At 37.3% G+C, this 12,910-nt stretch overlaps 1 protein-coding gene across 6 annotated transcripts in view; it reads left to right on the top strand.

The window, feature by feature from the left end:
- Nucleotides 1–12,910, top strand: part of ADAMTSL3 (ADAMTS like 3) — a 179,528-nt gene that overhangs the window by 88,727 nt on the left and 77,891 nt on the right. For all 6 annotated transcript variants that reach the window (XR_009724559.1, XM_061347296.1, XM_061347297.1 and 3 more), the window contains exon 6: nucleotides 4,652–4,888. Coding sequence is in view for 5 of the 6 variants with exons in the window: in XM_061347296.1 (XP_061203280.1) it covers nucleotides 4,652–4,888 (237 nt within the window). In the remaining variant the exon portion in view is untranslated. The remainder of the gene's footprint in view (nucleotides 1–4,651; nucleotides 4,889–12,910) is intronic.

The following is a 12,910-nucleotide window of genomic DNA, read 5'->3' as shown; positions in this document are numbered from 1 at the left end:
CATATAATTTTACCCAAAGCATTATTTCTAATGAATGCCTCTCACTTTCGGAATAAAATTTTAGTTTGAAAATTAAGAGTTGATACAAGCTTCTTTCCATATTAGTAGGCATTATTGTTAATCACATGAGACACTCAGTATATATATACTATGTAAAGCTGTCTGCAAATGTAATTTTGCTACATGACACATTACACCACTAACATCTATATTGGGGAGTACAAATGAAGCACAACTTAATATGTGTGTCATTCTAATGAAAAGAACAAGAATCATTTTACCAGAAAATTGGTTTCATCTGGATTTGTAATAGAATAGTAGTAAGTTCATTGAACTCAAGCATAGTTCCAGAATAATATTAGTGATATTTCAATCAAGAAATTAATTCAAAGTCTTAGCAACAAAATAACTGCTGAGATTAAGGCATATGTATATTCTGCTTATCTTTCTATTTTAAATAAGATACCAGGTGCCAGATTTCCTAAAACTGCATGTATGCTTGCAGCTTTTCTTATAGAAACTTTGGAGAAATAAGCTATATAAATTGTTCATTATATGCTGTTCAGTGAGATTTTCAGTCTTTCTTAACCCTCCTTTTTTTTTTGTATTTCCATTTTTGTATATACTGTTACATTCTAATGCTATGATGTGCACTATATGGAAGTGTTTAAGATAATCCTTTAGGGTCCTATTCATAGAAACAAGTTATTTGGGCCATTTCTCCATAAATTTCACATTCTTGTGTGCCAAAAAGTCACTTACATATTTGCCAGAGTGACTCTTCTGCAGTAAGAAAAAACTCTACTTTGTAACAGATTTCCCATGTTTAATTCCATTATAAACTTTTATTATAGGCAGATGATGCTCACACTTGTTCAACATATTCATCAGATTATTGCTCCATCATCTACTTCTTAAACAGTTCATTTATCCTAGTCAGAAAATCTTGGCTGAACTGTGTCTACTTTAGTCCTACAATATTTCACCTTGAGTTGCCCAGTTTCTCTCTAATCTGCTTGTTTGTTTATTTCATTTTGACAATGCTGATGCACCGTTACGGCTCGTGTGGCTAGGGTGGTTTCTAGCTCAGGTATCTTGATTTTACTAAGAAGTGGCCTGAAAATTGCTTAGGAAAACATAGAGCCTGGAGCTAATTTCAAAAAGAAAACAACAATGACTTCATCGCTTTTGGCTAGGTTTCAACAAAATGAGATTCAAAGAATAAAACTAGACAAAGGGCTAGACTTTCTTTGGTGTCATCATTTTTACTGGGAATTTTCTTGCCTTCTCTTTTGTGCTTTTTTCAGTGGAGTAATTGTTGGCAGGAATCGCAGGGTCTGATGCAACCTTCATATTTTGTACATGAACATTGCCTACAAAGATACAGATTTCCCAGGTTAGCTTTGTTTTCAAAGGCTAGCAGTGCTTGCTGCCAAAACTCAAATGATATATTTCATAAGAAGCCAGCCCTTGAATGCAGTAGTTTTTAATTGTCTGTCACAATAAGAATGGGAATATATATATGTACATACAAGTATGTATTTTTAGCTTGCATGGTAGTCATGTCTGATGCATTTTTTCAGATCTGTCTAATAATATGTTCATAAGTCATGTCATAAATACACTTCAGTCTCTTATAATATCTGGATGTGATTATTTTGCTAACATTTTCATGCATTAAACCTCATAGATATGTCCTCAGCTGCTTGTGTAGTGTATGAACATATGAACAGCCTGGCTTGAATGGGATTGAACGCAAGACACAAACTGTTACTGAAGTTAGGAAATCTGAAAAATCCTGGAATAAGTCACAAAAATATTTAACAAACAAGAAAAAGATGTGGAATATTGAGAGGGAAGAGGGAATGATGGAATGAATTGATGTCTAAAATAGGTTAAAACCAAAAAGAGATACAAACAGGATGAGGAGATGAGGATTGGGGCCTATGTGTCATTGTCTGACAGTGCAGCTTTGCCCACTTCCCAAACATGTTTCACCCTTACCTCTTTCACATCATGCCATCCCCTTTTCCTTTCTATTTCTTAAACTCCCTCTCATTTTTCTGACCCACTGTGATGGATTAAACTGAAGTTTACAAGTTCTCTTGTTGTCTTGATTACATTCCTTTGTGTTTATTTGTCTTTGTTTAGATTATAAACTCCTTCCTTTATGCAAATATTTATTGTTCCCAAGAAAACAGGGATCTGAACTTGGTTGCTGTCCAAACTGTGATTTAATGCAAATGATAATATCTTCCCTGCAATATCTCTTTGTGATGCTTCTTTTATGCTCCTGCTTTTGAACACAGCTCAAATACAAAGCAGGTGGAGCTGGCATATGAATCAAGCTGCCTGGATCGCTTTGTGTTCTTTGAAGATGCCAAAACAGAACAGGGAGATGAGAATTCACTTGCTCTCAAGCAGCCAGGAAGCGAGTGGAAGGAAGGAGCTGCATTGTGTTGAATCAATGAGAAACATACAGTAACCACAGATTGACATCCTGACATTGTGGTGTTTGTGTCTTGGCATTGCATCAACACCAAGTGATAATGAATTGTAACAACAGCTTGTCAAAACTCAGCCTAAGGCCATCACTCTGCCTATTTTACAGATAGCTCTTTAATTCTTTGTGATGAAAATGTGGCTGTGCATGGCTGAATAACACTACTCTGACATCCTGCTTCTAACTTTACCTGAATCTAACTTCCACTTATATTTATTCTCAGCTACTACTCTATTTGTAATGGTGGAAGGGAACCATATGGTATCCATATGAACTTTGAAGTTTTCTCTGCTTTTTAGACTTGCTATTGTGGAAAATGGGAGGTGACAGATAAGTCAAAACCAAATTCTGCTCTCATTTACACCAGTGCAAACTTGGTGAATTTCTTAGGAGAGACACTGCAGTAAATAAGGGTGGTTTCCAACAGTGTTTGCTTGATGTTTTTAGAAGCTCTCACTTGTGGGATTTTGTGGAGGTAAAATTCTCAGAGGATTACAGTAACTGTAATTTCCCCTTGTCTTATTCCATCATTTTAGTTTTTAAAAAATATGGCTCAACCTAGAATTATCCCCGATTAAAAATAATACAAAATGTATTAGCATCATTCTGAGTTCTTCTCACTGTAAGGTGTAGCGCTGGACAGAGTTGGAAAATGTTGCTGGAAACTCTTAGTGAATTGCTTGGTTCTCAGCTGCAAAATCCCAGATGTTGATCAGTAAAGAGAATATTAATATTAGAAGATATTTTTATGCAAGCTACAAATAAACCAGAGATATTTCTAGGTTACTGTTTTCTATGGTGAAAAAAAAATCTATGGCATTGACAAAGCTAGTTAAGCTAATGCAGTGCCAGCTCATCCAGATTCATATGAGAAAGGTGGTGTCAGGACAGCATTGTTGAGGTCATTGGACTGGAATCTGAACCTTTCTCATGTATGTTTTAATCTTCAGTACTGTGTAATGCACTTACTATTCCTTCAGCTTTTTTTCAGGGAAGGTTCAGTTCACTGATAAGGCTGAAGCTGGGTTCAGGATTAGTATTGTTAACTAATACTTAGTAATAAGTTCCATGAGTTCAGCTGACACATCACAATGTTTCTGCCTTACATCCAATGAAAACAAATTTGTTAAAATCAGCCTCACATCTGGCTTATATGCAGTTGGAATTCTTGGAAGAATATCCTTTGTTTGGCATATGGACTGTTTGACACTGGACACGCATTCAGATGAAGTCTTTAGTGAGAAGTTGACACACTAACTCCTTTGCCAGTACTTTACCAAAGTTATCTTTTAATAAATCGGTATTCATCTCCATTCATGTCACTGTAGTTTAATATTAACAACATTGGGTGCAATGCTTTATCTAGGAAAAATATTTTAGAACATTTTATTTCAAACAGTTTTTACATGGGGTCTTTCAGCTGTATGTTCTGAGGCTCTGTATACGAGGAGGTACAGAACTGTCTCATTAGAATTGGAACTATATAATCAGTAGTTACCAATTTGAAGTATATTTCATTTCAACAAAGTAACCCCCACTGCTTCTATGAGGTAAAGAAGTTTTGGTAGACTAAGGGACTAAGTGCTGAAAGTTCTGCTGCCTCCTCCTAATGCTCTTGTCCCCTGCTGGAGCAATACTAAACAATTAATTAGATAACTTTTTCTTTATGTGTAAATAGCAATAATACCTCTTTCATTACTCTAATGTATTAATTGATGAATGAGTGTTAAGCAGTCAGATATCCTTTAGTGGAAAGAGGTATTGAAAAGAGAAATATTAAATGTCAGACATCATATTCACTTAAGTTATATAGATTCCTTTAGAAGCTAATTCTTACTACAGAACCATACTTCATATATACTACATAGTGTCATAAAATGTAGCATTTTTTATTATTCTCTCATATCAGTTATGTTGTTCCTGGAATATGTGTGATATTTTGTTACTTGTGTTGAAAGCAATGGATTAAGCACCATAAATTGTTTTAATACGCACTTTAAAACCTTGCAATATGGCATATTTGTCATAGCAGACCAGTTCTTGAACCAAGCCTCCCTGAATAGATTCTGTGTAATTCATCAGATAACATTACTGCAAACGTGAAATATTCCTTTCCTAAAACTAACGTTTCCTTTGGTTTGTTTTTAGGACTGCCCTTCAGATGTTGGTGACTTCAGAGCACAGCAGTGTTCAGCCTACAATGATGTCAAATACCAGGGGCATTTTTATGAGTGGATCCCTGTGTATAATGATCCTACTGCACCGTGTGCCCTGAAGTGTCAAGCTCTGGGAAAGAATTTGATTGTGGAACTTGCCCCAAAAGTACTAGATGGTACTCGTTGCAATATTGAATCTTTGGATATGTGCATCAGTGGAATATGCCAGGTAAGTTCATGGTGTAAATCTAAATGTGACCTTTGTTGTGAGGCTTTTTGCTCATGAGTGGGTGCTTTCTGGTTATTTTTCATCTTTATGTATAAGTTTACTTTAGATCTATCTGCAAGTGCTGCCTGATGGATTGTAGATAACTTACCTTTTCTTGCATATAGAAGTTTGTGACTGCCGTAGCCATTAGTATTTTCATATATAAAAGGTCAAGAACATTCAGTCTTATATTTGTATGTTAAAATTAATGAAACTAGTTATGCTAGTTATAGCTGTCCAACCTTTAATATGTCTGTCTGGGGGTGTGATGAAATTGCATAACCTTCCACTTCAGTTCACTCTTTCTCCATGGTCTATGTCTTATGAATACTGTTAAAGAGAAAACTTGATGTTTTATGGGATCCAGCCCAGAATGGCAGGTGTGAGAGTATGTGTGTGTCTTGTTGAATGGATAAATGAGTATATGTTGTGATTCCATGAATTGCTTGTTAGCATCATTTTACTGGGAATCTACATTTCTAGATTTATTATTATTATACTGTTGATTTTACATAATTGGTGTAAAAATTGAGAGTTATAGTATTTGAGGCAAGCAGTACTGCAATCTTAAATTTATAAACAGAACAATTTTATATAGACTGGGTATGTTAGTGCAATTGGTTTTCTTTCTCTGCAAGTGGTTATTGCTCTGTTAAATGCTTAAAATGTGTGCAACTCAAAAATGCAGGATATGACCCAGTGAGCAAAACAGCTTCATTATAGGGGAAAATTTGACACCTTTGGCATAAGACCGGTGCATGGATTACAGCAACGTTAATATATGATCTGGACTTCGCTATGGATTTTATGTGATGTCTATGTATACTGCAGTTCCAATGCCAGTCATGCCAACACGCAATGCATTTGCTGCCTCTGAAATAGAAAAATTCCTTATGGTTTTCCCCTTCAAAAGACTTCATTTGTCTCTTCACAGTGGTATCCAACAGTGTCCATTACCCTGTGCATTTAAAATAGGATATACCTCTATGAACTCTAGAAGCACTTGTCAATGAATACTTTTTTTTTTCTTTTGCAATATTCTCAGTGATATTCTAATACAAGCTTTCTTCCAATAGAAGCTTTCACCCTGGAGAAAGGTCAAAAAGCCTTTTCTAGGCGATGCACTTAGAGCAGCCTCTGCTGTTTGTGACATTGCAGCATGTAATGTCATGCTGAAGCTAATGAAGATCTGAGTTTTTCAAAGGCATTTGAAACTCTTGGTCAGAGTCCTGTGGGGTTTCCTGTGTCTCCCACAGTGGCTTCAAACATTTGCTATCTTTCATGCGTAGCATAAAATTCAGTTTGTCTAGAGTGGATCCAATTTTGTGATGAACAGTTGAAAGGTATATTTAGAAGGATTGCCTTCAATGTCTCTTGTTAGTATTTTGTAGTATTTGTGTGTATATCTGGTATCAAATGCTTGGAAATTTAAATAATCTGTTCTTAGAATAGACATAGTAGTAGCAGGAGAAGCTAATCATTCCAGAAATAGAACTGGAACTTTTTCATACTGTTGATGAGAATAAACTTCTTTTCTCCATCTCTCATTTTTTTCAGTGTGAGAAGAGCTTCAGAAAAAAAGAAGGGAAAACCAAACCCAAACATATTTACTGTGTGTCCTGTGTTGTGACTTAAGCAATTTGATTCATTTATAGCTTAACTTCATAAGCAGCTAGATGTTTTCACTGTATTTCTTTTAAGTCACTGGCATTTGCTGAAGTATTCTTGCACAAATTGAAAATTTCTCCTTTCTAAAGTAATAATTCAGTGTTGGATAATTTTGACGTAAAAATCTGAATTCCAATTCAATGAATTGAAATGATAGGAATTCACTGGAATTACATTTTTCTCTTTGTGGTGTGCTCTGGGTGCAGTGGAAAGATTGTTACTTGTGAAAGGGACTATGAGAGGTGAGGGACTTCCTCAGAAACCAACACCGATCTTTGTTGCTGCTCCTGTTTAAGCAGCAAAAGAAAACAAATTGACACCTAATCTTCCCTGGGAAAATATGGTTATTTAGACAACTGCTGTTAAGAGGGAGACAGCAAAATTGATTCTCTACAATTGTTGCTATAAGATCAGTCTGTTGGGTTCTGACATACACTTGGCACAGCCTGCAAATAACTTGGCAAGTGTTTTTACAGTTAACTCATCTAAATAAACATGTCATACTGTTGATGTGGATATCTTTGCTTTTATGCCTAGGAGCACCAAAGAGTTAGTATAAGGAGGCTGCCTTGCCCGAGTCCCTTTCCAACTGGTGCTGGTTTTGCTCATTTATTGTCTCAAAGTTGGCAGGTCTTATAAGATCTCAGCTTCCCCTCCTACCCCCCAACATGATTTCACTTTTGTCTGCTTTCTTATGCTTGGTCAGGTAGGACTGCATCACTAATTCTGCCTCTTGGATTCTTGCTCAGACTGTCTCCTTAGCATATGAATTTACAAGTACAGAGGGTTCCTGTTGTCTGCAACAGGACAGGGTTTGCACTTCTCTTAACAAAGAAAATCAAACTAAATTATGCTTCATCAAAGAAAATCATGAGATGACAGAGCTGCTCTTTGGATAAGAGGTTTGAGGCTTCAGGGGAACTAAACTCTAAAGGCAGTTGAACAGGGAAAAGTTTATTGGGAAGGTTAAAGATATTTTGGGGTTGCTTAAGGCTTAACTCAGCCAAACCATTTGATCCTGTATTAGTCTGCTACTGCTGTGCTCCTGTTACCAAAGCAAATATCTGGGGTTGTTGTGTTAAATGGGGGCAGGTCAAAACTTCACTGCTGGGAGGATTTTCACACTTCTGATATTTTTTTGTAGTCTGAAGAACTCCCAACACATTTTTTCATATAATATATTCCTGCTGTGCCCATCTGGGTGTGGGTGGAGACATTTCAAAACATCTGCATCTCAGACATGTGCGGGCAACATTTACCCGCTTACTCCGCCTGCTTTGGGGCCCTGCCTCTCCTTGGGTTTTGTTTTTAATTAATGTAGACCTGCTTTTTTTCTACGAGGATGTAGAATGGGGTGTTACTTCTGTCAGCACCTGAAATGGTTACAGTGATAATTTTCCTAATATGGAGTAATGTGTTTGGACAATAAATACGCACATCACCCCAAAAATCTGGAGTCCTAAGGAGCAGCCTGAGTAGTTCTGTCCTACACTGTCACAGTTAGGTCAAAGATGATGTAAATCCTGTGGTGAACTTTCCATTTAGTGTCAGCAAGTTAGTTGTGTTCCAGAAAAGGCAGACACTACATTATGCTTTGTAGCATATGGCATAAATTTATCTGACATCAGAATACATCCCATATGTCAAGTGAAGTGCCATCAACTTCTGCCATGCTAGTTCTTTCATGTCACGTGTCATGATATGGCCAGTAGGTATCTCTAACTCGCCACCAAAGCACTCATGATGTAAATATCTGTCAGAGTTTTCACTGAGAACAGTTTCTGTAAGCTTTTGGAAGACTATATCACTTTTTTCCCCGATGAGCTTTGTTTGTGCTTAAAACTTAAGATCATAGCAGAACATTAATTTCTTCTGATTTTTGACTCCTTTTATTCTGAGAGTTGCTTTCTCAGGGTGCTTTTTTAATGCTCTTTGTATACTTTCCCATTTGTATTGTGTAGCTAGATCTTTTTGCCTGTAAATGTATTAAAGGACTGCCCAAGACGCACAGGAGGTTTGGTGTTCAGGTACTTAGAAAGGGATGTTTCCTTTTAATCCAGTGTTAGTGCAGACATAAGGCTGTGTTTCTCACATGTGTTAGGAAAAGTCATTAATTCTTAAATTTACAATCTTTTTTTAATATTTTAAAACAAGAAAAAGTGTTCACATTACCTTTTCTTCTTTTCTAGCCTTCAAGCCTTGAGTAACTTTTAGGCAGAATTGATTTTGAGGTAGCTCTGTGTTAAGTCACACAGTTAAGTTCAGCCTTTATACTGAACCTGGCATTCTTTCCTGGGTACTGTTAATTAGTGAGTGCAGAGGTTAAAGTGCATTTTGGAACATGGAGAAATCCATGCGTAGAGACCTGCACTGTGTCTATATATTGCTGCAGGCACCCGATTTGGCAGACTGGAGCATATCCAGAGAGGCTATGGGAGTTAGTCATGTAGATCCACCAAAACTGTCTGGCTTTGAGCTACATATCAAAATCTTCATATGACAGCATACATGTGACATGTCATAAAACTGAGGAGAGCGGGGATCCAGCTGCAGCTCAGCTCGGAAATGTTGGTGACTCTCCAGAAGTCCCCCTGAAGGATGTGGCTGTGAAGCATGGGTTAGCACATCCTACTTTACCTGTCAGCATCACCCTCTGTATCTTCAGTGGGTTGGTATCCTTGCCCTACAGAGGCTCTTGGCACTGCCTAAGCCAGCAGATCACGTACCCACCCTCCACGGGCTGCATTTGCACCACTTATAATGTCAATCCATCTCGGTATAGTGCTTGCCTGCTGATGGTGTTGGCAACTCAAAGGTGTGCTTTTTCTGCAGGCAGTAATAGAACACTCGCAGACACTGAAAAGCTCTTTTGGAAGCCCTTTTTTTTTTTTTTTTATTTTGCAGCTGTCCACTGCTGCTAGAAACTGATCTTGTCTTTTTCTCCCTCCTACTGTTTTTTAAGAAGAAGTACTCCCTATAGGGCTTTCTTACTGAGTTTATCTTCTCTTGTCAGATAAGTAGTGTTTTTTTTTCTGATCTCCAGTTTCTTATCTATATTACTTTTTTCCTGAATAATTATCTCTGCCAAGTTTTGTTTTGTTTTAGTGAGCTTTGTACTGATTCAGTTTTACTCCCCGTCTTGGCAAGACTCTAAAACATGTGAACAGTGATAGAAAATCTCAAAATTTGGGTGTCATCTTTAACTAGAGCCTTAGTACCCTTCAAATCCCCCAGTGCTAGCATCACCTTCATTCTAGCAAGGTAGACTTGCCTGGACCCAGCCAGAAAATGGCAAAGCAATCTGATTCCCTCTGATTTCATGTATTGATTTCTTATTCAAAAGCATTCTCACAAGCAAGAAGCCCAATGGGAGTTTGTGTCCTATCTTCTGAGTGTGTGAAAGTGTTTTGTTTTTTTTTTTTTAATGGAAACTGTGTGGGAAAGGGTATTTGCTCCCCTACTGGGTGGTCCTGTAATCTCTTAGCTGCTCTAGAACGTGACAGATCCTGTAGTAAGAGTGAAATGTTTTGGGAACACTGTATTTTATTTGATGGAAATGGATTTACAGAATTGCAGTGCACTCTTTAGCCTCTTGCCTGCGTATATGGAATATTTGCAGAAATACGTGGAAAGTCTTTTTAGGAGTCCTTTAGTAAGCAATGAATCTTGTGCACTGCATTTATCTTCTGGGTTTTTCATTGCTTTGCGTTCTTTTCCTCTGTATGGATTGCTAGGGAATTTGAATGTCACGGCGTGCCTCCTCATGCCCATCGTTCTGACTTATTTTATGCCTCTGTTGTGAGGCTTGCATTTTGACACACACTTCTTTTAGTCCCTGTGTTCTCAACTAGGAACAACTGAAAATCCTTACAAAGAAGACATTTTCTTACTCTCACCACTATGAATACCCATTCAGCTTGGCAACTGGGATTGCTGCTTCATTTGCTGTGAAATGATGGGCTGTGACTGCTGTTAATCAGAGTCCATACTCAAAGTTTATTAACATATGTTGAAGCCCGTGTCAGCTTGTCTGGGCTGCTACTGACCTGTGCTGGCTCAGTTGCAGAGATGTGAGAACGTGTGCCACAATCAGGCCTTTGTTAGGCTGAGTTTAGGCATAACTGAAGAGTTATGAGACTGGACCATGTGAGGACAAAATCGTGTCTCAAACCAAGTTAAATCTTCAATGAGGATGAACCAAAGTTTGAAAGTGGTGCTTGAAAGCTAATATACCGCACTACTTTTTAAAAAGTAATTAAAGAAGAACAAAAGAAGGAAGTGACTTTCTTAATTGGAAGGATATTCTATTCTCTTTCCCTCTGCTTGTCAGAATCAATTATTTGTAGATGGGAGCATGGGAAAGAGACAGTGGGAGTTTTTTCTTTATATTCTCTCCAGGGACATAATTTATCTGTGTAGAAATAAAGTGCAAGCTGAAGTTATCACAAAGACAAAGCAGAGATTGCGAAGTAAAGGGATAGATGGGCTTTGAATGACAGTAGGCGTTTACAGCAGGGCAAAGATACGTGGAAAATGTTGACTAAGAACAGGATTTTCACATGACAGGTTTTATACTCATGTTTTTATTACCATAAATTCCCATGGCCGTATTTAAAATTAATTATTTGTTGTGTGGATACAGACATTCCTAACATCTGCCTCTACTGTGATTTTGTACAAGCAGAGCAGGAGAAAATGTAGCAAATAGCTGACATTGATGGAGTGAGATACGTATACTGTGATAGCACGTGTGACTGTGCAGTAAAATACAATCATAATTTCCCTGAGTTTTGGATTTTGCGGCATGTCTGTAGGAACAGAAATCTTTTTTTTATGACCAAGATCTGAGGACTTTGATTTTCCATGTTTAATTTTCCCTATTGTGATTCAAAAAAACTTCAATAGAGATTCATCTTTTTGAGTGTGTAAGGATTTTTCACTGTTTTCTTTTACCAGTAAGTGTTGAAATAAAATGTGTCCCTTCTCAGTCAAGTCAGAAGACTTCGACAAGATAGTTTTGCCAGAAATAATTCTGAGGTCATCTTTTATTATGTGCAATGCTGATAACTTTTAAAAGGATGTAGATGGTTTTGTTCCATTTTTAAAATCTTGGTTCTGATCTCTTCTAAGACTGAAATAAACAGTTTGGCTATAACAGCCCAAGTACTACTATCCTGGTGTCAGGGCAGTCACGTCACGTCATTGGATCTCTTTGGTGTAATAGCCTATTTTTATTCTTTATTTTTCACACCTAGGCAAATTTCATAGGTGGTGAAAACCAATTGCACCTAGTCCAGAAAGTCTTTGCCACCCTTCATCAGATCGGTAGTCCAATCAATACAGGATTCGCTTACTGACAGGTTGCTATAAAAGATCTAGCCAATTTTAAAACAAAAACTACTGGGCAAAATGTACTGGAATAATTACAGGCTGTTCAGCCCTTGAGTAAAAGGATCTCCTTTATAATAACTCTGCCACATTCATGTGAAGTGTAATTATCATCTCCATTTTTGCATGCTGCAGGGTAGTTCCTTATCAGAAATGTAGTGTTTCTTTTACATTTTAAGCACTTTAGTCACATGTCCTTAAATTATTTACTAGGTTTTCTGCTTTGGCAGAATTTCACTAAATGCCACCTCTATGTTTGTGTGAAAATCCCACTAGCTGTCTTTTCCATGAGTACATGTGGTTGTGCATCCTTTGAAATAGCCAGGCCAATGAAAGCACACAGATGTGAACATACTCAAAGTAGCTTTCATCTGGATTTCCCCACTCATTGAGGGGATTACCCAGCACCTCTCGAAGGATGGTAATTATGTCATACTGAGGTGGTCTTGAATAGATTTTCTACTTTTATTTTATTAACCCGAATCACATTAATAAAGAGCATCAGCCCCTGACACTGAGCTGTCAGACTCTTGAGTAATCATAATTTAACTTACCATTTTAATTTAATCACTGATAAATGAGAGTCTATGGCAATCAAAAATTTGTTGTCAAAGTAGAAGATGTTATGGTATTTAACGTATGCATTGCTGAATATTTAAATGGTCTGTCTGCCAAAGAGCTTAGTCTAAGACACAGTAGGTAGAGAAAGAATGGCCCTAGTGCAACTTCAGTCTTCCTGTTTCATAGAATTTATGTATCCATCACAAATAAAAACAGCACTGATTTATTCTTTTGTGGCCACTTCTATGGGGAGAACTCAGTGTGTTTGTTTTTTCTGGCTCTGCCTGGAGCTCGGGTTCCAGAGGGCCATAGAAGGGGGGAAGCCCCTTTCTGAAGAGAAATATTGTGTATAATTATATATATAGC

Source organism: Neopsephotus bourkii, unplaced genomic scaffold (assembly GCF_033783945.1).
Source record: "Neopsephotus bourkii isolate Nb327-2 ecotype Australia unplaced genomic scaffold, CSIRO-AGI_Nbou_v1 NB_318, whole genome shotgun sequence".
NCBI lineage: Eukaryota > Metazoa > Chordata > Aves > Psittaciformes > Psittacidae > Neopsephotus > Neopsephotus bourkii.
Note: the sequence above shows the minus strand (reverse complement) of the source record. Positions and strands in the feature narration are given on the sequence as shown.